At 39.0% G+C, this 22,696-nt stretch overlaps 2 protein-coding genes across 3 annotated transcripts in view; one reads left to right on the forward strand and one right to left on the reverse strand.

The window, feature by feature from the left end:
- Positions 1 to 334: 334 nt before the first annotated feature.
- On the reverse strand, positions 335 to 22,614 carry arl3b (ADP ribosylation factor like GTPase 3b). Of its 2 annotated transcripts, none has more exons than XM_069900184.1 (6): positions 22,489 to 22,614; positions 12,900 to 13,043; positions 9,148 to 9,264; positions 6,521 to 6,571; positions 4,829 to 5,014; positions 335 to 4,652 (listed from the first exon to the last, which is right to left on the reverse strand). In XM_069900184.1, the coding sequence occupies exons 1-6, from the start codon at positions 22,489 to 22,491 to the stop codon at positions 4,605 to 4,607; spliced, it is 549 nt and encodes a 182-aa protein (XP_069756285.1). In that variant the 5' UTR covers positions 22,492 to 22,614; the 3' UTR covers positions 335 to 4,604. The 2 variants fall into 2 exon arrangements, with proteins under 2 accessions (XP_069756285.1, XP_069756284.1); XM_069900183.1 differs by lacking the exon at positions 22,489 to 22,614 and adding an exon at positions 14,206 to 14,253.
- Positions 14,688 to 22,696, forward strand: part of sfxn2 (sideroflexin 2) — a 100,281-nt gene continuing 92,272 nt past the window's right edge. Inside the window, exons 1-2 of the mRNA XM_069900173.1 lie at positions 14,688 to 15,631; positions 16,493 to 16,593. The gene's annotated coding sequence lies outside the window, so the exon portion shown is untranslated. The remainder of the gene's footprint in view (positions 15,632 to 16,492; positions 16,594 to 22,696) is intronic.

Genomic DNA, 22,696 nt, shown 5'->3' on the forward strand with positions numbered 1-22,696 from the left:
ATCCTATTTAATTTACAAAACATACAATGTACAACAGTCTTTCTTTACAGCTGGAGAGAATATGGAGAGAATAGGCAATGTGCAGCAATGTTTGGCAACAGTAAATGGATTGGGATAGTTTGCCACACAATTAAATTTGCTGGAACACATGCAGATTTGGCAAACCCATCCATTCCATCTTTAGAATTAAGCTACACATTATTTACTCTTTTTTCCAATTCACATTATATCTACAATGGCAACAATTTGGATTATAGGCGCACTACTTTGGGTTCTTGATAAAATGAGAGGGCTGCCAGATGCAGCAGAATGAAACCAATTCAATTCCATGATATTTATTAAATAATCTTTATTTCATGAACAAGACATTCTGCATTGAATTACATGTACCATATGATCTATGACAAAATACCGCTTTCTTAATGAACTTAACCATAGAATATCTACAGCCATGAACAATGGTATGCTGACTGCATTCCACAATCATTTACACTTTATCAACACAAACAAAAATAAAACACATGCTGTGTAAACTCCAGGGAAAGTTTAACTAGCAAGATTGTAAAGCGAATAGGAAGGAACATCAAGAAGACAGTATAATTTGAATTGTACTGCAATGTAATCCTGTACTGACATTATAGGTTTAAAAAACTCACAGAAAATGTATTGGACAATACAATAAAAAAAGGAGCAGGTTATCCTCCCTGAAGTTCAATGCTTAAAATATCCGTTCCACTTCTACTATGGTGACAACATTTACAAATGCAAATTAGAGTCAATATCCACAAGAGGACAATTGGCAATCAGGAACCGGAGTCTTCATCCATTAACCCAGTTGGAGAAAGCCAGAAGGAAATATGGTAAGAATGAAAGTGCAGAAAAGAACCATTTTGCCAGTTTGATTATGGAAACCAACAGGCTGCTTGATTAACTGTGCAATCTGTAAATGGGTAATAGCATAATTAAAATTGATTTGACCTAAGGACTTTTTTTTTGGGTTAATATTGAGATGGCTTCATCTTCTACAGGCGAGTTAAAAACAAATGCTGCAAATACAAGTACTGTAATAAACAGAATAGTTCACCGACACAGATTGTGGCATGTAATAAGGGCTGCTCAGTACCTTTATCAACAAATTTAACTGTATAGATTGAACTAAAACAATGGTCCCGAGATTCAGTAGCTTTGGGGTGCAAAGGGTCAGCAAACCCGATCATATGCATTTTGTAGAAGTTTCTGCAAGGGGTAAAATACACAATGTGGGGAATATTTGTTTCCTTGTGTCACCCAAGTTAGTATCAACTTGACAAATTCAGATCATACTTGCATGAGCTAACGTGGATATCTTCAAAATTCTCCCAACAAATTTAGAAGATAGGTGTTTGTGGATAACTGAAGATTTTATTAATTAGCAGTAATCCATTCAATGTGCAGAATTGAAAAAAAATTGAAATGAACAGAAGGTCAGTGACATCCAAGAGCAAAGTGTGTTTTTCTAATGGAATTCCCCAACAAATCCACTTATCCCATTTCTTTTTGGTGGTCTGGGCTTAGATTTCAGGTTTTCAACATTTACAGACTAATGTAATCTACACCCTTTGATATCAAAGACCCCATTGTTATTGCTTTGAAAAAAGTTGAGTAATTATTGAATTTATACAGCATTTGCAACCTTCAAAAGATAGCTTATTGGTATTGATGATCACATTAGTGTTGGGTGCTTTAATGATATTGTTACCGTTGACATATGGCAATTTCTGGCACCACGGTGTTCCCTTTTGCTATTAAAAACTTTCCAACACCAAACTGATTAAAACTTGCAAACATCCAAACTAATAAAAGAATAAAGCAGCTGTGTTTCACTGTGAAAAACAAGTTCCTTCTCAATGAAATAGAAAGTCTTGCCTTTGAATATTTTTTAGTCGCATGAAAAACAAGTACAAAAACCTGTGCATGAAACATTCACTCAGACAAATATGGTGCAGAGGACAGACTTCAATTAAAAATAGTTGAGACAACGCAAAACAGCTCTACAACGATGTGTGAAGTACCATAACAAGCAGAATAGTTTAATAGTGATCCAAAGATGAAAAACAGCTGTTATCATCTATTATTTAAGCCTATTTCCAGGGGAACAACCTTTTCTTTTAAATCATAAAAACTAATTTAATACTGACAGGAAAATACCAAGTTAAAGCTCAGACTGTGCCGCCACAGAGAGCTTTTACACAAATGTGTAATAATCATGTAACATTTATCTAATGTTACAACAATTATCTAAACACTGAAAATCTAGGTTGAACAGACCCGTGACTGTAACACTGACTGTAAGTTCCTTGAGACGTGTGCATCCACTATCATTTCCCAAAGGATAAAATGAAAGTTTGAACAATTACTGGTGCCATCCTGAGCCTCACTCCAAAGATTCGGGGCTTTGCATTTTCTTCATAAAAATCAAGCAGAGACAGAAATATATTGAAGTCAAAAAAGATCTGCATGATGTTGAGAGAAATCTGCAATGTCAAGGTAATCCAGGGAGCATTTTGGCTACTACAACAGCTCAATTTAGGATGATGCAGCTTCAGAAATACACAAGAATAAACAATCCGTGGACTCAAACAAGATATCCTTACCTACTGGGACAGATTTAAGAAGTATTCCCAACTAAGAGTAATAATTAAAACCCGGAAAATTTATCTTACAAAGAGGACAGATGAAAATTTCCAGCAAATCACTGTTGCAACCTGCACAAGGCAACTCTTTTTATTTTACTGAACACAACTGTAATAATATTTTAAACTTTCCTTTAATTGTGATCTTAATTCTTCATGAAACAGCTTCCTTACTAGTTCAGTGGTTCTCTACTTTTTTCTTTCCACTCACAAACCACTTTAAGTAATCCCTATGCCATTGGTGCTCTGTGATTAATAAGGGATTGCTTAAGGTGGGATGTAAGTGGGAAGGGAAGGTTAAGAATCACTGCTCTAAGACCCAATTGTCACTGAAATATTTTGCTTGAGAAGCATTGCCATTGGCCCATTTTCTTTGGAGTTATGAAGCAGTGCAAATAATGAGTCAATTAGGTACGATTAAAAGAATGGTTTCCAAACTTTTTCTTTCTACCCACATACCACCTTAAGCAATCTCTTACTAATCACAGAGAACCTAATGGCATAGGGAATATTAAAGTGGTAATGTGAGTGGAAAGAGAAAGGTTGAGAGCCACTGCAGATTCCTTCATTGACAATGAGGTGTGTTACTACAAGCAAAAATAACTTTAGTTCTTGTTTGCAGGCAGGCTATCTGTTGGATGCCAAGACTTGTGCAGCTGAATGCTTATTCCACTTCCCTAGTGTTTAAATGCCTCCAGCTCTCCTCCTCCCATATCATTTGACATATCATTTACTCATCAATAAAGTTGGTTTAGTTTAATGCACTAAATGGGCATTCAAAGAAACCAACATTCATCCAAGAAAAATGTTCCAGACACTGGATATAAAGTATTCTGCCTCATCAAAAGGAATTGTCAAAATTAAAGCAAATAAATTATGTCAAAACATGTAGGTACCTCCACCAACACAACATCAAGAACTTACCTTATGCCAGGAAACATTCCCCGAGTCCCTTAGCAATAGCTTCCCTATTATATTTCGAAGGCTGGGTTGCGGCTTCCTCTCCAGCCCTTGAATGACAAATCTACTAGCAGCTTGTTAATGTGGATTTAAATCAGCCAAGCTTCGATGATGTACATTTGCCAATCATCTGCTTTGCTGTTTTCCTATCAGAGATGAAAATAAAAGCTTCGCAAGAAATGATGATTCTATAAACTAAATTTGTAAAAGAAAAACAAGATGACCAAGGCAATTGGTCAGTTGCTTTCATAAATTTAGATAATTTCTGGTTCGACTTGGGTTACAGGAAGTTTTGGAAAATTGTAACCACAGTACTTTTTAGTCTAGATTTATTGGCTCCATAAAAAGCCTGATTCTCACACCAACCCAACCTGAAACCCTCATCTGTCTTGTACCCCACAGATTAAATAAGTGCAGAGTAATAATTCACCAGGGCTTTGAGCATCCAAAAAGGAAGAGAGAGAAATAATTTTTGGGTTGTGTGGCAAAAATAAATATGTAAGTGTACAATGCACTTTAAAGAGCAAAAAAAAACCAGTAGAATTAGAAACATGGAGGACAATTGTTCATCTACATGAACTGTAGAGGAAAGGAAAACAAGTTTTGAAAAGAAACATTAAATTAGGATGAGAGAAAGCAGCCAACGATTATGATTTTATTTTGCAGCTTCTAGCAAAGAAAAGGGCATGTCCCACAAGAGTTATTATCATACATTAGTCCCTGCAGTTTGCAGCACACTGCATTCAGATAGCACAAAATCATGTATTGCAGCAACATTCACAGAACACGTACAGTATTTATAAAAGGATCCTGAAAATTCAGGTAGTGAACTGGAGATACATTACTCCAAAGTTGCTTCTCTGTTCATGGCTAAAATTGTGAATAGTGGAGAATTTGGTCAGAAACAATTAATTATTATCATCAAATAAGAAATGGTCCATCTGTTTCCTTCCTTTGTGCTTGGAGACAATTTCATTTCTTCTTTGAATTGACATTTTTGCAGACCCAATTCATTCCATCCTAGAATAGAAATGCAAGATGTAAAAAAAAATCCTCAGGGACAAGGAAGTTCAATAATCTACCTGGAAAAAAGGCATCACTAGCCTGCGAAAATAAATCTTTTTTTTTAAGTATTAAAACGTGCACCTCAATAAAGCAAATTTTTTTTAAATTAAAAAAAATCAATGGCAACACACCTGTACACCTTCTCCTGTGAGTGCCGAACAAGACTGGATTTGCCAGACTCGGTCACGAATTGTATGCAGGTTCAATCCCTCAGCTATCTCAGACGCTGGAGCAGCTGTCAGCAAATCTTGTTTGTTGGCAAAAACAAGAACAGCGACACCACTCAGTTTCTCTTCATCCAACAGTTCAGCAAGCTCCTGAATGCAAATGTATATGTTATATGAAAGCCAGAATATTTTTCAAACAATATTCCAAAGTGACAAGAGTCCCATTCCAATTCAATCTTTGAAACCAAGTCATCTATATAAACAAAGGGGTTGGCATTTTATCCTGAAGACCCAGCACTGTTAGGTTCAAGAACAGTTTTTTTTTCCCTCAAGTAGCTAACAGGCTCTTGAACTTCCCCTTAATTCACCTTACATTAATCAGACTGTCTGACACAAATAAAAGACCATCTACACTATTGTCATGCCACTGATGTGGCATTATAGTCATTGTGAATATTAACAATCTATCTTTTATATTTATTATCCATTTTTAATTTAATGCATAATATAACCATATAGTCTTTTTTTTCCCTCCATGAAACACCTGTTCAGCTGCAGCAAGAATTTCAGTGCCTATATACATTGTACAATGTATATGCCAATAAACTCACTATCATTATCTTTTGAATAAATATTTACATGAATATTTGCCCTGAAGTGTTTCATTACTCAGTAAAAAAGGAATTCTAAAAGCCATAATTAGAAAGAGGTTGGAGTTAGGTTAATTTTGAATATTTTGGTTATGGAATGCAGCTGTACATTAGAAGCTTAATTTCTTTTTTGGATGTGATATAAAAATTTAGTCTTACAATGTGATAAATTAGTCTTTCATCTTTACCCTCCACTGCTACTGAAGATTCTTCTACTATTCTTTCCACGTTTCTTTCTCCTCGGTCATGCTGAAATCCTCATCCTTCAATCATAGTGCATTCTTTGTTATCACCATTAAAGTGGAAAATAATCGCAAGATACTTTAAAGATCTTTTATATTTGGTGTATTTCAGAAACATAAAAAAAGATAGGAGCAACAACGAGCCATTTAGCCATTCAATATAATTTTTCCAGATCATCTAACCTATCACACTTCTTCCCATCCTCCTTCATGCTGTTTTTGTACAGAAATTCACCAACAAATTAGCCTCTCCAGTCTTTCCACGTTAGTAAATTCCAAATGTTCACCACCTTCAGAAGTGTAGAAATTTCTCCTCACCTCAGCATACAACCTTCTGTCCTGAAACCTTTAGTTATTCCAACAAGATAAAACATCCATCCCATGTTTAGCCCTACCAGAATTTCCCAAGTTTCAATTAGAACCCCTCTGTTCTTTTGAAGTTTAGTGGATTTAATCTCCCTTTGTACTGCAACTTCACCATCCCAGGAACAAGTAGGATAAAGAACTACAAAATCTAACCCGTTTCATTGGTGAATTAGCTATGAAGATTGAAGCTGACTTTGGAATAGGTTTCTTGGCACTGGAATACTGGAAGTACAACTCCCATTTAAGAATGAAAATACTGCATTAATACAGATCAATAATTATCAAAGAGAATCAGAAATTTCTTTGTGACTGATTACTATCGTATTTGCAGCAATCTAGTTTTGTGGAACAGATAGAGTAGTGCATAAGAATTTCAGGTGAATAATTAAGCCATTTACCTGCCCCGTTTCTTCAAACCTTTTTCGATCTGCACTATCGATAACATAGATCTGCAAGAACGATGCAATTAGTAAAATTAAAAACCTGCACTTAAATAGCACATCAAAGACTCTTATCAAAATATTACAAATCCATTAAAAGATAGCAAAGTACTTTCGATATGAAATCTCTATTGTAAGTAGGAATCAAGCATACAGTGAGCTTTGGTTTAATGTGACTTGTTTAATATTTCACCATCACCTTAGATCCACATGGAAGCGCCAGTCTGGTTTATTTTTGCACTCAAATCTGCGGTGTGGCAGTCTCTTCAATCTGAGGCGCCTGCAAGCTCACACCAAGACACAAGAGAAACTTGTCCGTGAACTACTCTTTGCAGATGATGCCGCTTTAGTTGCCCATTCAGAGCCAGCTCTTCAGCGCTTGACGTCCTGCTTTGCGGAAACTGCCAAAATGTTTGGCCTGGAAGTCAGCCTGAAGAAAACTGAGGTCCTCCATCAGCCAGCTCCCCACCATGACTACCAGCCCCCCCACATCTCCATCGGGCACACAAAACTCAAAACGGTCAACCAGTTTACCTATCTCGGCTGCACCATTTCATCAGATGCAAGGATCGACAATGAGATAGACAACAGACTCGCCAAGGCAAATAGCGCCTTTGGAAGACTACACAAAAGAGTCTGGAAAAACAACCAACTGAAAAACCTCACAAAGATAAGCGTATACAGAGCCGTTGTCATACCCACACTCCTGTTCGGCTCCGAATCATGGGTCCTCTACCGGCACCACCTACGGCTCCTAGAACGCTTCCACCAGCGTTGTCTCCGCTCCATCCTCAACATCCATTGGAGCGCTCACACCCCTAACGTCGAGGTACTCGAGATGGCAGAGGTCGACAGCATCGAGTCCACGCTGCTGAAGATCCAGCTGCGCTGGATGGGTCACGTCTCCAGAATGGAGGACCATCGCCTTCCCAAGATCGTATTATATGGCGAGCTCTCCACTGGCCACCGTGACAGAGGTGCACCAAAGAAAAGGTACAAGGACTGCCTAAAGAAATCTCTTGGTGCCTGCCACATTGACCACCGCCAGTGGGCTGATAACGCCTCAAACCGTGCATCTTGGCGCCTCACAGTTTGGCGGGCAGCAGCCTCCTTTGAAGAAGACCGCAGAGCCCACCTCACTGACAAAAGGCAAAGGAGGAAAAACCCAACACCCAACCCCAACCAACCAATTTTCCCTTGCAACCGCTGCAATCGTGTCTGCCTGTCCCGCATCGGACTGGTCAGCCACAAACGAGCCTGCAGCTGACGTGGACTTTTTTACCCCCTCCATAAATCTTCGTCCGCGAAGCCAAGCCAAAGAAAAGAAAAGAAAGAATATTTCACCATCACCTTAGATCCACATGGAAGCGCCAGTCTGGTTTATTTTTGCACTCAAATCTGCGGTGTGGCATTCGAAACCACAACCAAGTTGCTCATTGAAACACAGCAACCATTTTATTCAGATTTTAAAAAGATATTATGAGGCAAGACGATGATAGATGGAATGTATGTGACAAAATTGGAGGTTATTTTCTCTGGTAGAAAGTGTTGCAGAAATTGGTTATGGGCATGGTTTAATTCTATTATGCCCAGTCTCACACAAAGAACACTACCGCACAGAAACAGGCCATTTGGCCCATCTAGTCCACTAATCCCATCACCCTGCACCCAGACCATAGCCCTACAGTCCCCACCATTAATTTAACAGTCTCAGTGGAGAAGTTCACCTTTTTGTCTCACAAAACGTCACTGGAAAAAGCTTGCTTGCATTTACCCTATTTATACCCCTTATAATTACAGAATGTATATCAAATCTCCCCTCATTCTCTGGTGTTCCAGGGAGTAAAGTCCTAACCTATTCCACCTTTCCCTGCAAACTTGGCTCTTCAAGTCCCTACGACATCCAGGAAAATTTTCTCTGCATTCTTTCATTCTTATTGATATCTTTCTTGTATGTAAGTGACCAAATCTTCACCCAGTACTCCAAATGAACCTCACAATGTCTTTTCCAACTTCAATGTAATATCCCAACACCTGTTCTCAATACTTTGATTTACAGTCTAAAGGACAATGTTCCAAAAGTTTTCTTTACAACCCTATCTGACTGTGGTGCCACTTTCTATATTCCCAGATCCCTCTGTTCTGCCATACTCTGCTCTTCCCTACAGTTTACGCCTCACATTCGTCTCTGCATTAAATTCCATCTACCATTTTACAGCTCATTTCCCCAGCTGGTCCACATCCCACTGCAAAATTTGAGAGTCTTCCTCACGGTCCACTCACTCCCAATCTTAGTATCATCTACAAATTTGCTGATCTATTTCACTACATTGTGGGGGACAAATTGTAAATGATGGCACATGGAACAGAAGCTCATTTACCCAAATGCACAAAATTATCAAATTTCTCTCACTTCATTTAGTGAGAGAGGCAATTTATGCTCTTCGTTCGTCATCCAATAACATTAAGGGATTGATCACATTTGTGCGCATTAACAAGAAAAATGGTAGTTCTACTGAATAGGAGTACGTCAAGAGACAGTAGGGCCAAGTGTTATTGTAAACAAGTAAATAAGTAATACTCACCAGAACATCCGTATTCTCAAAGTAGTTCCTCCAATACGGTCTAATTTTTCTCTGTCCTCCAATGTCCCACACATTTAATTTGAAACCTTGAGACTGCACACTTTTGATATTAAAACCCTGGGAAAGAAAAAATGGATTGTATTTTTGAAGACTGTTCCGGTGCAGTTTTAAGTGCACAATATACACTTCCTAAAAAAGAAACATTCTGCAATTATATGGGATTTTTTTTAAAAACAGAAGAAAACCTAAACCCTCTTCTCTGACATGCAAGAAACAAATTGGGATGCTGAGTCAAAAGAGATAATAGAAGACATGGTTTAACAAGCTGCTTAATGAAAAAAAAGATTAAGAAGGTGGTCAGTACGCAGAGGAAAACCACAATTCTTGTGTGTCCAAGCTATGTGAAAGTAAAGTCACCGGCAGAGTGAAAAGTGGAGAACAAACAGGTAGTGTGGATGAGGAGGGCACAAGAGGCAGGAGGAAAAGGAATGCAAGAATCAGAAAGAGGACAAGGGATAGGGCAAGAACAGAAAGCAAAAGAAAGTGAAAACAAAAATTATAATTTTGAATGACTAGATGCAGGTGGCAAAACAAGAGTCAACAGAAATAGCAGTAAGTACATTATAGATATAGAACATTGCACCACAGTACAGGCTCTTCAGCTCATCATATGCCAACCCATTTATAATCGATCAAAGACAAAAATAAACCTCCCTATCTCACAACCCTCTGTAAGGATAGAGAAAACACCTATTTTGAACAAACATGAAAAAGGGAGAATAAAGATGGTGAACACAGGCAAACGAGGGGGTAAAAAGTGTAAAAGATTCAAAGGGATGTTGAAAGAATAAATGTTTGGACCATCATAAAGTGATTTGGTGTCATCACCAGAGTGGACAGCCATGCAAGGACAATGCAGTCAAAATCATCCAGTGGAGAAACAGCCCATCGTGTCTATAATCAATCAGCCTTATCTAAACTAATCCCATTGATCAGCACTTTGTTCTTAACCATGGTAAAGAACTTGGATACTTCTAATGTAAAGCAAACACCACTTCTTGCTATTTCTCCATGTACCAAAATGTAATCGCTTTCTCTGGATCGTTGCAGTGAAAATCCATGATATGCAACTTCAAACAGGAGACAAAAGCCCATCAAATCATCCCTCAGTCTGTACTTATTCCCAGGACTCATCTAGTTCTACCAAAATAGCTGTGCAGGCTATAAGGAGGCATGTCTTGGAAATGGGGCTACCAATTATCAAACTTGAGTTGTCATGTAAATCTAACATTAGACCCTGTTTGGTTTAACAAGATTTGTTTGGTCTTGAAAGCATTTGATTAATAATGAAAATTACAAGGAAGTCTGAAAAAGTATCAAAAATTAAAAGCTTCTAAAATAACCAGGATGAATGTCCAAATCTGAGCAACTCACAAAGGCTTCAAAATACTGGATTCAATTGCTACCTAGATTTTAAAAATAATATTTAGGTGGTTACCAAATAACAGCTTTCCAGAAAGGCTATAATTACTCATGCTTGTGAATGAAGTTCAAGAATGGAAAACACCACAAATGACCTTCAGAATATAAAAGTCAAATGGACCAGCAAATCACATTGTCATTGTGCCAGTTTTTTGTTAGTTGAGAATTTAATTAATTTGCTTTGAACAGCGCCTATTTGGAAATGCAAAGTTGCAGTATTGCACCAGCATTCTCAGAAAATACTAAAATCCCAAAAGTGGTATTATGTAGTTGAGGAAGTAACACTAGAAAAGTAAATACAATTTTCTGACTCCTAATGGGAGGGTAGATTATCCAAAATCTGGCATACAATGAAACTACCTTTCTACCACCATTATAAATTTTCATTATACATGTCAACTTTTAAATTAGTATCCATAAAGATGCACTCACCAGATTCATCAACAGTTTACAATATACCTTTCTTTCTTTCAGTTTTTATACAGTTTTTCTTGTGTTGCAGGTTGAGAGGTGTTGCAGGTTGAGAGGTAGTGAAGAAGGCAAATGCAATGTTGGCATTCATTTCAAGAGGAATAGAATACAAGATCAGGGAGGTAATATTGAGGCTATACAAGGCACTGGTGAGACCTCACTTGGAGAATTGTGAGCAGTTTTGGGCTCCTCATTTAAAAAACGATGTACTGACATTGGAGAGGGTTCAAAGGAGGTTCACTCGGATTTTTCTGTGAATGAAAGGATTATCATACAAGAAGCGTTTGACAGCTCATGACTTGAATTTGTTGAAATTTAGGAGGATTAATGGGGGAGGTGGGGGGAAATCTCATTGAATCATTTTGAATGTTGAAAGGCATGGACAAACATAGAAAGGTTGTTTCCCGTAGTGGGAGAGTCTAGGACAAGAAGGCACTATTTCAGGATTAATGGGCATCCGCTTAGAACAGAGAGGCACAAGAGTTTACCATCTGCACAAGAAGATGGTAAATCTCTGCAATGTGTTGCCACAGGCAGTTGTGGAGGCAGGTTATTGCGGGTATTTAAGGGAGAGATTGATAGTTTCATGTTTAGCCAGGGCATCAAAGGTTATGGGGAGAAGGCCGGGCAGTGGGGATGAGTGGGAAAATGGATCAGATCATGATTGAATGGCGGGGCAGACTTGAGTGGCTGAATTCCCTATTTCTGCTCCTATGTCTTATGGTCATATGGTCTCATGGCATTATGCTTCAATGAGAGGCTCCCTCATTCTTCTAAATTCCAATGAGTACAGGGCAAGAGCCATCAAATGTTCTTCATGTGATAATCCTTACATTCCCACAATCATACTTGTGAATCCCCTCTGAACCCTGTCTAATGTCAGTTCATCCTTCTTAAATGAGGAGCCTGTGGTGTATTGTGCGTGAGTGCAGTGAAAAAACTGAAACAGGCTGTGAGCTCATTTAGCATAACTGATTTACTTTGAAATTCGCACTGCAGCCTTCAAGACCGTCCTCAGCCCACCCCTCTCATTCCTGAACTTATGTCACTTTGACGTAAGCGCGCATGCGCTCTTCCAGTCTGCACTGGAAGAGAAGGACCCGCAACGCCATCTTTGCCACAACTGCCTTGCTGACCATGCGTGACAGGCAGGGCTGGTTCGCCACTACAATTACGTGCATCACCACAAGCCCATAATTGCTCACAATACTCACCAGGGCCTCATAAAGCCTCAACATCACATTCCAGATTACTTTCTATTCCCATGAACACAATATAGATGCCAGTAGCACTTAAACAATACTTCCATGTCAGAAAATACCTTCAAATTATATATTTAATATTTTTTGAAATTGACCTCTGCAAGGTGAAACATATTGTTTTTACAGTCATTCCCATCAGTTTGATTTCATCCACAGGTTATGTATAATATGATTTGATCACAAGTAAAGCTGCAAACATTCTGCCTTAATAATACCAAAAGACTTTGATTCCTTTATCTGTCTTTCCACAACTACTACTTATGTGGTTTCCCTAATGAAGCAGCTTCCACTGAAATGAAGCAATTATCTGCAGTAGGCCCTGTGTTGTTGAGCTCAATCAAGGTGGATAAAATTGATCCATGCTAGACCTTCCATCTATCTCTCAGAAAGAAATTTCTATTCGTCAATCTGGGCTAAATTTTAATCCAGGTTCCAGAAATGTCAGTGCCCAAACCTTTATAACATTTAGTATGCTCTTTTCAAAAAAATTTGTAACGAAAGCTATGAAATTTGTAGCAGTGCAATAATGAACATTACCTGTGTAGGTGTGATGTGACTAATGTCTTCGGAAGCCAACTGTTTGAGTAATGTTGTTTTCCCTGCATTGTCCAATCCGAGAAGGAGAATTCGAACCTCCTGATCAGGGGCACTCTTCAATTTGCGCAGTATTGACAGCAAACCCTAAAAAGGAATGAAAAAAAGCATTGATTCTCAGCTGTACCTATAGATATAGATTTCCACCACTGATGTTTACCAACCCATGGTTTTTCTCTCCATTAACAAAGTTCACAATTATATTTTGCTGAGTAAATGGCTAACTTTTTAAAAAAAAAGTTGCTGAATAGTCTCACATTATTCTATTAGCTGCACATAAGGCAAATGTGAAGGAAAAACAATGACACTCTGGAAAAATAAATTCACACTTGCTTTTCCATAAAGTTAACGTTACAATGAACACCATCTCCTGCAGTCCCCCAATCATTCTTAAAAACCCCAAGTAACACCTTATCCCTTGACTTTTTTTTTGCCAATTAAAAACTATTATCATTTAAGGCTAAGTTTCCCATATTTGGCTTCTCAATGTTTAAGTTCCTTATTTTAGAACATTTACAAAAAAATTCCCTCAGTAAAGAGGCAACAGCCAAGTATCATGCTGTTAAAGTATGGGGAGAAGGATTTCCGCAGGCTTGATAACTTTTTTCAGCCACAGAATGCCAAGGACTTGGACTCTTTATCCCAAAATGGCAGTAGATGTAGAAATTCTTAATGTTCAGTCATGCAGAGAAGATTAATACCTTCAGTTTCTGGGAGTCTACATATCAGTGGACCTCTCCTGGACCCAGCACAAAGAACAACCATAGAGAAGGCACACCAATGCCTCTATTTTTGAAAAGTCTGAGATTAGGTATGTCATTGAACACTCCGTTGAACTTATACAAGTGTATTGTGGAAAGCATACAGACTGGTTGCCAGGTTTGGAAACTTGAGTTCCCAGGAACACAAAAAAATGGCAGAAAATGGCAAACCTAGCCAAGTCCATCACAGGCGCAAATCTTCACAATTAAAGCATTTTCATGAGACACTGTCTCAAAAGGGCTTCTAATATTTCAGAAGACCACCTCCCCCCCCCACCCCCACCATCACCCTGGTCACAATCTCTTGTCACTACTCCCTTCAGTTTAAAGTCCTGTGCCTCCATGTTCGAGGATAGTTTTTTTTATCCAATAGTCATCAGGCTCTTGAACCTCCATGTAATTCTCCAACTCTAATCATAAACTACCCCTGGACTGCCATAAGATCTGTCTGCACTACTGAAACATCACGTTTTATTTCTTGCACTCACTGCAACTGTCCTGAAGTCCAAAATGTTCTGCATCATCCACTGAGCTTCTCCAGCACTTTAGCTGATATTTATCCATCATTTGATATTTATTTTCTCTTTTTCTGTCTTGTCTCTCATACCTGGTGTTTCTTATGTACCTATTTGATTGTAGCAAGTAAGAATTTTGGTGCATCTGGACATGACAATTAATTCACATAGCCATGCAATTAACTTTATTGCCCAAGATTAGAAAGAAGGACAAGGTTTAAAATTTTCTTTTGGCCAGCACAGACACATTAAAATGAAAAGTTTCTCAATTTTTTTTGTCGTGAAGAATTTTGGCCCATGTAGTTTTCTCCCATTTTATCTCAAAAATGATGAAATTTCATGTACAGTGCAATAAATGTTTTAAATATCAAACCCTTTCAAAATCTTAAATTTATATCAAATGTTCTTATTATCATCTTTTCTTGACATCAAGTTTAGAGAATTCAGCTTTTTGATAGAAGTCAGACCACAATTAAATGATACTTTAGATGTGACCACAGGCACAGCTGATGCATTTTTTAAATTATGGTTTTTGCTTATGTTTCGATCTTTGCATTTCATACCAATAATTTAATTGATCAAAGGTTCCAGGTAGTGCCTTCTTGGGACCACCTGCAAGCCTCGGACTATTGGAAACAGTGAAATGCACACCAATATCATAGATGCTCTCACCTGCTCGGATACATTCAGAGTAAATTCTCATTAAATCTCATTTTCTTTTAGCAAAATTTAACTGCATCTACCTCTATCAGTCAGTTAACCGAACACCTAAAAATTATTTACAATATGCATCATTTGTCACTGAAAACATTTTGTTGTCATTTGTAGCTTTAGATAATTACTTAAAGTCAAAAGCTAATTATATTACTTGTATAAATACACAACACTAATTACTGTGATTGGCTGTAGCCAGAACACTGAATCTCAAAATCTCATGGGAAAATCTGTTAACATTATGCTATTGTTCTATGCTTCAAGTTTCATTCATTTATGCCTAATCTTTACCACATTAATTACCAATCCACCATCTGCAACATTTTCTTACATCTGTAAATTTTGTCTCATTCATTGTACTCATAGCTGCTTAATGATGAGCTTTACTGGCACAAGCAATATGTTTAATGCAAATGACACACAACATTCATGTAGAGTATCTTCGATGTTAAATAGAAATATTAGTAGCTGGACTTCTGGATTGTAACTGTGCAAAAGAGCTTTTTCCATTGGCAGATTATAAACTTGAAAATTGGAAACGGAGTAATCAAGTGCTAACCGAGGATTGCTGCATACATACTGAACAATTGGGACAAAGCTCGAAGGAAAACATGGACTATCCGAGATTATCCGAGTCAAGGATTTCAAATCCACCAAGAAAATCCAAATATTCAAATTGAGCTGGGTAAGAACTAAAGAATGTAGCAAAGCAACAATTACCCAAAATATTTGTTGCAAGCCCACCTGTTGACACAGAAATTAGAAGCAGAGATTAGAATCAGTGGCATACCATCTAATATATATTTGTGCATGCTTGTCTGTTTGTTTGTCTGTTCTTCAAGCAAATCAGTGAGGAGCACTCTAGAAATGTCCAAGGAAGTTCAGTAGGGATAACATTTGATGTTAAGTGTCATGACCACATTGAATTTAACCTTTAAGGTCATACGAAGTTCCAAAAAACAAATTGAACTTGCACCAGGGACACCTCAATTAGTTACAGTGTTGTGCATCAATTTACATTCAGAATAAAAACAAGTGGCCAAACCCAGTATGCCCCATTTTATTGAGGTGGCAATACTTTCTGGATGTAGCAAAGGAAAAGCTGTACTAATTCAGAGAATTCCCATCATTCCCACTGATATGCTGTTTGAGTTCAAGAGACTTCAATTTCCCATATGCCTGAGCTTCGCCATGTCCATCAACAAATCTTAATGTCAGACGATGAAGGTAGCTGGACTTTAATTGGAAGAGCCCTGCTTTCCCCATGGGTAGCTCTATGTTGGATGTTCATGTGTTGGAAGCCTGAAGTCTTTATGTAAATCCTCCAGGTGAGAAAAACTAAGAACATTGTTTAAACTAAGAACACCCTTTAACTGAATATGGTTTGTCTATGTTTTGCTAGAAGTCAACTTTGTTTGAACCGTGTATTTCTGTTACAAAGAATATAAATGTTGTATTTGAAAAAAATATATTTATGCAGAATTATCATAAAGTTTTTTGGGTATTTTGTTTCAACCATGTAGTCAACTGGTATTTTATTTCCCAGGCAACGCAGGGTATCCTGCTCGTCTGCAATAAAATGACATCCTACTGTGTGGTGCTGCAACTGTTCCAAGATCTAGCTACCTGAAACAGAGTTGCCAGGAGGTACTGTGAGCTATTAGATGGTGATGATACAGTTCTGGTAAACTCATTACACAGTACAACATTCCATTTTTGATTATCATTAAACCAAGAAATTACAGGTAATCTTGGTTCAAAGTGAAAACAAAAGATCTTTCCAGGTTGTATATCAATGATATCTTGCAACAAAGACTGAACTAGTGTTGCAACTACACAGAGTATTGAATGTGAAACCTTGAAACAATTGTACACAAATAGAATAGTACTGATGGTACACTATATTTTAACTAATAGATCACAAAGCTCTACAGTCCTCCAGCTGAGAATTATGTTAAACAACTCAGAAGGATAAGATTCCCAAACATTCGAGTGGATCACAGCAAGTACTTGAGACACGAACAAAGAATGTACAAACTCCTTCAATCAAATGAATTATCTGGCAATCTTCCTTTACTTTCATTCTGAGTTTTTTTTTGCAGAAATTATTTCAGAGAAAAAAAAACAAAAACTGCAAGTCAAAAAACTCCATGCTGTAAAGATGAATTTCACTCCATCGGTTGCTCAGAAATTCCAGCAACTCCGACCTCAAAGCCACAATATCAGTCCAGGTGTGGCGATAACATCAAGCAGAAACAAGGAAGAACCCAATACGGCCCTAGCTGCTTTCATCAAGATACCAAGGCCAAAATTTTCAAACCGAAACATTGACAATCCCCAACCCCACACCAGAGAGGACACTCAACATGCTCAGTTCCTCCAGTACATTGGATTGTTTTTGCTCCAGATTCCAGCATCTGCAGTAATTTAACATCAAGTTATCAATCATGTAAAGGAAGGTGCCATCATGTTCCACTTCCACTTGGATCCATGATGACAGCAGAGGGAAACACTCAACTACAGCACATAGTCCTTAATGAGTACAAGAAGAATTCATCATTCAAGTTTAATTTAATGAACATCACTGTTAGAATGAGACCAATTTTTAAAAAAACCATTTTGTTGCTATTATCCTAAATATTGGTAATCCAATAAATATTTTATAGACTTATTTTAAAAAGTAAGAGTCCACCAAAATTTACTCTTCATTTGTATATAAAATGTTTAATGTAAAACTTTTGTTCATTAATGAATGCAAAGAATGGTTTCAAACATTAATGTTTATCTACTTCAATCATCAGATTCTCATAAATGAAAATTTTAAATCATTTAGTGTATGGATTGATGAAGACAGGACAGTGGTGGACATTGTATATCTGGACTTTAGCAAAGCTTTTGACAATGTTCTGCATGGCAGGCTAGTCAGAGGATAGTAGAGGAAGCATGTCTTTCTGATGGGAAGCCTTTGATCAGTTTTGGTGGGTATTCTGGTTTCTTCCCACCTTTCAAAGTGCACATGGGTTGCACGTTTGTTGGGGTATTTGGGTGGCACAGGCTCATGGCTGGAAGGTCCTGTATCACGCTGTAAGTCTTTTAATTTAATTTCAAGTGAAATCCAATTATATTACATTCCAACGATAGAGCAGCAACAATAACACTGGACAAGGAAGAATTTGCTTCCTGAACACTTTTGAGTGCATTTTGGGCTGCTGATCGCGAAAATCATTTTAAAATTTTCCCACCACCCATCATTTTTGGATACATTTATGTGATTTCCTGACATTTTAAGTCTACAACTATATTGCCCACAATTCAAGCTGTTTTGATCAGTCCAAGCATGCCTAGTTTAGGTGCTATGAAAATTTAGTCTTAGGACTGGGCATGATTAGTCAGGATAGATGTAGACCATTAAAGCAGCTCAGATATACAGATGCTGTGCATTACATTGTTTATAGATTGAATGCATATTGCAATAGCATAGTAACTTAACAATAGCATTTATTGTCTTCAGGAAGATTCATAGAGCAGAAATATTTAGTCACGTGGTGAAGCTTTCACCAGGACATTGTGACCATGGAAAAGCAGTATCAGGGCAACTGGAATCCATTAATGCTGGCCGACTGTTCTTGGACACTGACACAAGAGGCATCAGAAGCTGAGGACAAAGGAAAATCAGCAACAAAACATTTTTACATCAGTTGACTGAATATGCAGCAAGGTCAGGACAATAAACTGTATAATTCTTCAGAAGATAGATGTTCAGCATGAGAAGAGTCAGCAGAGGCAGCTTTTAGATGCTGCAACCAACCATAAATTCAAAAGAGTTGAGAAGCCAAATCACATGTGGTAGCTGCAAAAAAAATGCTGCAGCCAATTAAGCTCAACATGGACAAGATGTACAGATAATTTCTACACACCTGAGTTCTCCTTTGGCTTGGCTTCGCAGACGAAGATTTATGGAGGGGTATGTCCACGTCAGCTGCAGGCTCGTTGGTGACTGACAAGTCCGATGCGGGACAGGCAGGCACGGTTGCAGCGGTTGCAAGGGAAAATTGGTGGGTTGGGGTTGGGTGTTGGGTTTTTTTTGTCAGTGAGGTGGGCTCTGCAGTCTTCTTCAAAGGAGGTTGCAGCCCGCCGAACTGTGAGGTGCCAAGATGCACGGTTGGAGGCGATATCAGCCCACTGGCAGTGGTCAGTGTGGCAGGCACCAAGAGATTTCTTTAATCTCCGAATCATGGGTCCTCTACCGGCATCACCTACGGCTCCTAGAACGCTTCCATCAGCGCTGTCTCCGCTCCATCCTCAACATTCATTGGAATGACTTCATCACCAACATCGAAGTACTCGAGCTGGCAGAGTCCGCAAGCATCGAATCCACGCTGCTGAAGACCCAAATGCGCTGGGTGGGTCACGTCTCCAGAATGGAGGACCATCACCTTCCCAAGATTGTGTTATATGGCGAGCTCTCCACTGGGCACCGAGACAGAGGTGCACCAAAGAAGAGGTACAAGGACACCTGTGTACTGCCAAACATTTATACTCACTGAATCAGTCTACTTCTCTTCCAATTAACTCCATAACTTTAAAGGCCAAGCTATGTGGATTTTGAGATTCCCTTGTTTATTCTCCCCAGTCATCTTAATGCATACTTGGCAAAAAAATTAAAATCTAATACAATAGAAAATAATGGAAGATTTTCCCTACAGATGCACCCCAACCTGTGAGCATTTTTGGCATTCCCCATATTTATTGTGTAAAAAATAATTCAATAATCTCTTTGTTAAAAAAAATTAATCTTCACATTTCATTTAATTTACTTTCAAATAATTATCTTGTCTAAAAAAATTAAGATATCTACATTGGCCAAAACAGATTCATCAACATGTGTTACTATACTACGAGCAAAGGACTTATTCCAGTACACTGACTAATACTCTCCTTGCCCAAAATCATTCAAAAATATAAATCACTAGGTTGTCATCTGTGGCCATTCTGTAGACAATGTGGCTATTGTATCAAACTAAACAAGTTACTTAAAAATAATTGTTTACGTATTAAGATGCTTAATGATAGCCTTTCAAAGATTTAGTGCAACATGATCAGGCAAAATAAGATGAAATTAAGCTCTTCTGTTCAACCCACATCATCATAAATTTAATTTCAATACTGATGAAAAATTAGTAGGTGCTGTTTCCGTTTTCACTGATAGTGTAGAAGACATGAGACATTGTAAATGCTGGAATCCAGAGCAAAAAAAAAAGCTAGAACTCAGCAAGTCAACCAGAATCAATAATGGGAAAGATACTCAGCCTTTTGCATCAAGGACCTTCATCAGCTTATTCTGTTTTAGATTTGTCATTTATTCTTGCCAACTCTTGGAAAGTGTGAGTTTCAAATCAAGACATATACACAAACAAAAATTCCAATTGAGTGAGCAGCCATACCTGTGGTCCAGTTAATTCTATTTTCCCTCAGATCACATAACCTGAGTGAACTGGGATGAACGTTAGACTGACTGTTTCTACCCATGATCGTAGCTCACCCTCAGAGTTCAAGTCAAGTCTATTGTCATCTGATTGCACAAGTATAACCAGATGAAACAGTGTTCTTTGCCCTTGGTACAAAATACTCATGTAACATACAGAGGAATATGGTTGGCATAGAGGTTAGCGTAATGCCAGCGATCAGGACTCAGGTTCAAATCCCGTGCTGTCTGTTCTCCATGTGTCTGCGTAGATTTTCCCCAGGAGCTCTGGATTCCTCCCACTATTCAAAATGTACCGGGTGGTGGGGGCGGGGGGGGGGGGGGGTGTAGGTTAAATGGTGACTTGTGGGCCAAAATGACCTGTTACCCTGCTGCATGTCTAAATTTTAAAAAAATTAAATATGCAGGACAAATATTCATAAATAAATATTGTTTCATGAGTATGAGAGTCTCAGATGGTTAGTGTGAACAGTTCCTTTGGTTATTCAGCATTCCCACTGTCTGTGGGAAGATGATGCTGGCTCTTATGCTCCTGCACCTCTTTCCTTATGGGAGCATCTGAAAGATGCTCTGTGTGAGGCGGAAGGGTCATCAATGATTTTGTATGCCCCCTTCAGACAATGATCCCAGTAGATCATGTTGATTTTGCAGGTGGGGGGGGGGGGGAAGGAAAGAAAGGGAGATACCAGTGAACACAAGAACAAGAAATAGGAGCAGGAGTAAGCCATCTGGCCCGTCAAGCCTGTTCCTCCATTCAAAGTAATCATGGCTGAACTGATGATAGGCTCCTCTCCAATTACCTGCCTTTTCCCCATATCCCTTAATTCCCTTACTATGTAAAAATCTATCCAAACTTGTCTTAAATATATTTACTGAGGTCACCTCAGTAAATATAAAAATATTTACTCACCTTCAAAGGCCAGTGAATTCTAAAGATTCACCACCCCCTGGGAAAAACAGTTCCTCATCATCTCCATCCTAAATCTACTACACTGAATCTTGAGACTATGTCCCCTTATTCTAGTCTCCCCCACCAATGGAAACAACTTATGTACCTCTATCTTATCTAAGCCTTTCATAATTTTATACATTTCTATAAGATCCCCTCTCCTTCTTCTAAATTCCAATGAATAGTCCCAGACAACTCAATCTCTCCTCAGAGGCCAGCACCTTCACCCCTGGAATCAACCTGGTGAACCTCCTCTGCACCACCTCCAAAGCCTTCCTCAAGTAAGGAGACCAGAACTACACACAGTAATACTCCAGATGCACTCTTACCAGTACCTTGTTCAGTTGCAGTATAACCTCCCTGCTTTTAAATTCAATCCCTCTAACAATAAAGGCCAACATTCCCCTTGCCTTCTTGACAGCCTGCTGCACCTGCAACCTCGGAATCTTCTGCGCGCAGTCGTTGGCCATTTAAACAATATTCTGATCTTCCATTTTTCCATCCAAAGTGGGTCACCTCACAATTGCCAACAATATGCTCCATCTGCCAGACCACTTAACCTGTCCATGATCTCTCTGCAGACAATTTACAGTTGATCCTCTCTCTGGCCCTGTGGATGGACCTCCAGTCCATTTCTCTGCAGGCACCTCCAGCAAGTTCCCAGCTTTGTGTTTGTCTAGGCAATGACCACATTTGTTGTGGAACTGTTCGGAACACGGAATGAATCACTCAGCTCCGACCATGAACACAATGCGAGTGATTTTTTTTGTTGCAGTGTGCATGTCTTAAATTTGAAATTAATATTTAGAATGCAAACTGCGCTGTTTGATCTAACCACTGGGGAGAGGGAGGTGGAAAGAAAGAGGGATTACATGGTGTAAACCGCTGGCTAATCCCCGGCCTTTCTCCACACGTTGCAGTTTGATCCCCACGGCCATGGTGTCACGGCAACCGGGAACTCCACAGTAACTCGCTGGAGGGAGGGGCGCTCAACGTTTCTCTCCCTCCCGATCTACCCCTCCCCGCCCCCCTCCCTTTTTGGTGGGGCGGCGAGCAAGATGACCCCGCTCTCGGCATCCCCTTCCCTATCCCTCACTCACTCACTCACCATCTTCTCCTCACGGCGCCGGGTAACTAGGGGCAGCGGCGTCACCTCGCAACCTACGTCCGGAAGCGTGCGCCCTGGGCGCGAGCTCGCTCCGTCTGTGTGTGTGTGTTTGTGTGTGTCTGTCTCTCTCTCTCTCTCTCTCTCTCTCCCCCCCCCCCCCCCCCGCCGGCAACGGCAGTCTGCGCATGCGTTCCAACCCCTCTTTTTA

This window comes from Narcine bancroftii, chromosome 10, assembly GCF_036971445.1.
Source record: "Narcine bancroftii isolate sNarBan1 chromosome 10, sNarBan1.hap1, whole genome shotgun sequence".
Taxonomy (NCBI): domain Eukaryota; kingdom Metazoa; phylum Chordata; class Chondrichthyes; order Torpediniformes; family Narcinidae; genus Narcine; species Narcine bancroftii.

Excerpts from the sequence above, each read along its gene's own strand:
- arl3b (XM_069900183.1), bottom strand. The coding sequence starts at position 14,241 with ATGATGCAGAACATTTTGGACTTCAGGACAGTTGCA. Across the intron at positions 6,572-9,147 it reads TTGAGAATACGGATGTTCTG|ATCTATGTTATCGATAGTGC; the intron begins GTGAGTATTACT and ends TCGTTCTTGCAG. Across the intron at positions 5,015-6,520 it reads GGTTTGAAGAAACGGGGCAG|GAGCTTGCTGAACTGTTGGA; the intron begins GTAAATGGCTTA and ends ATTTGCATTCAG.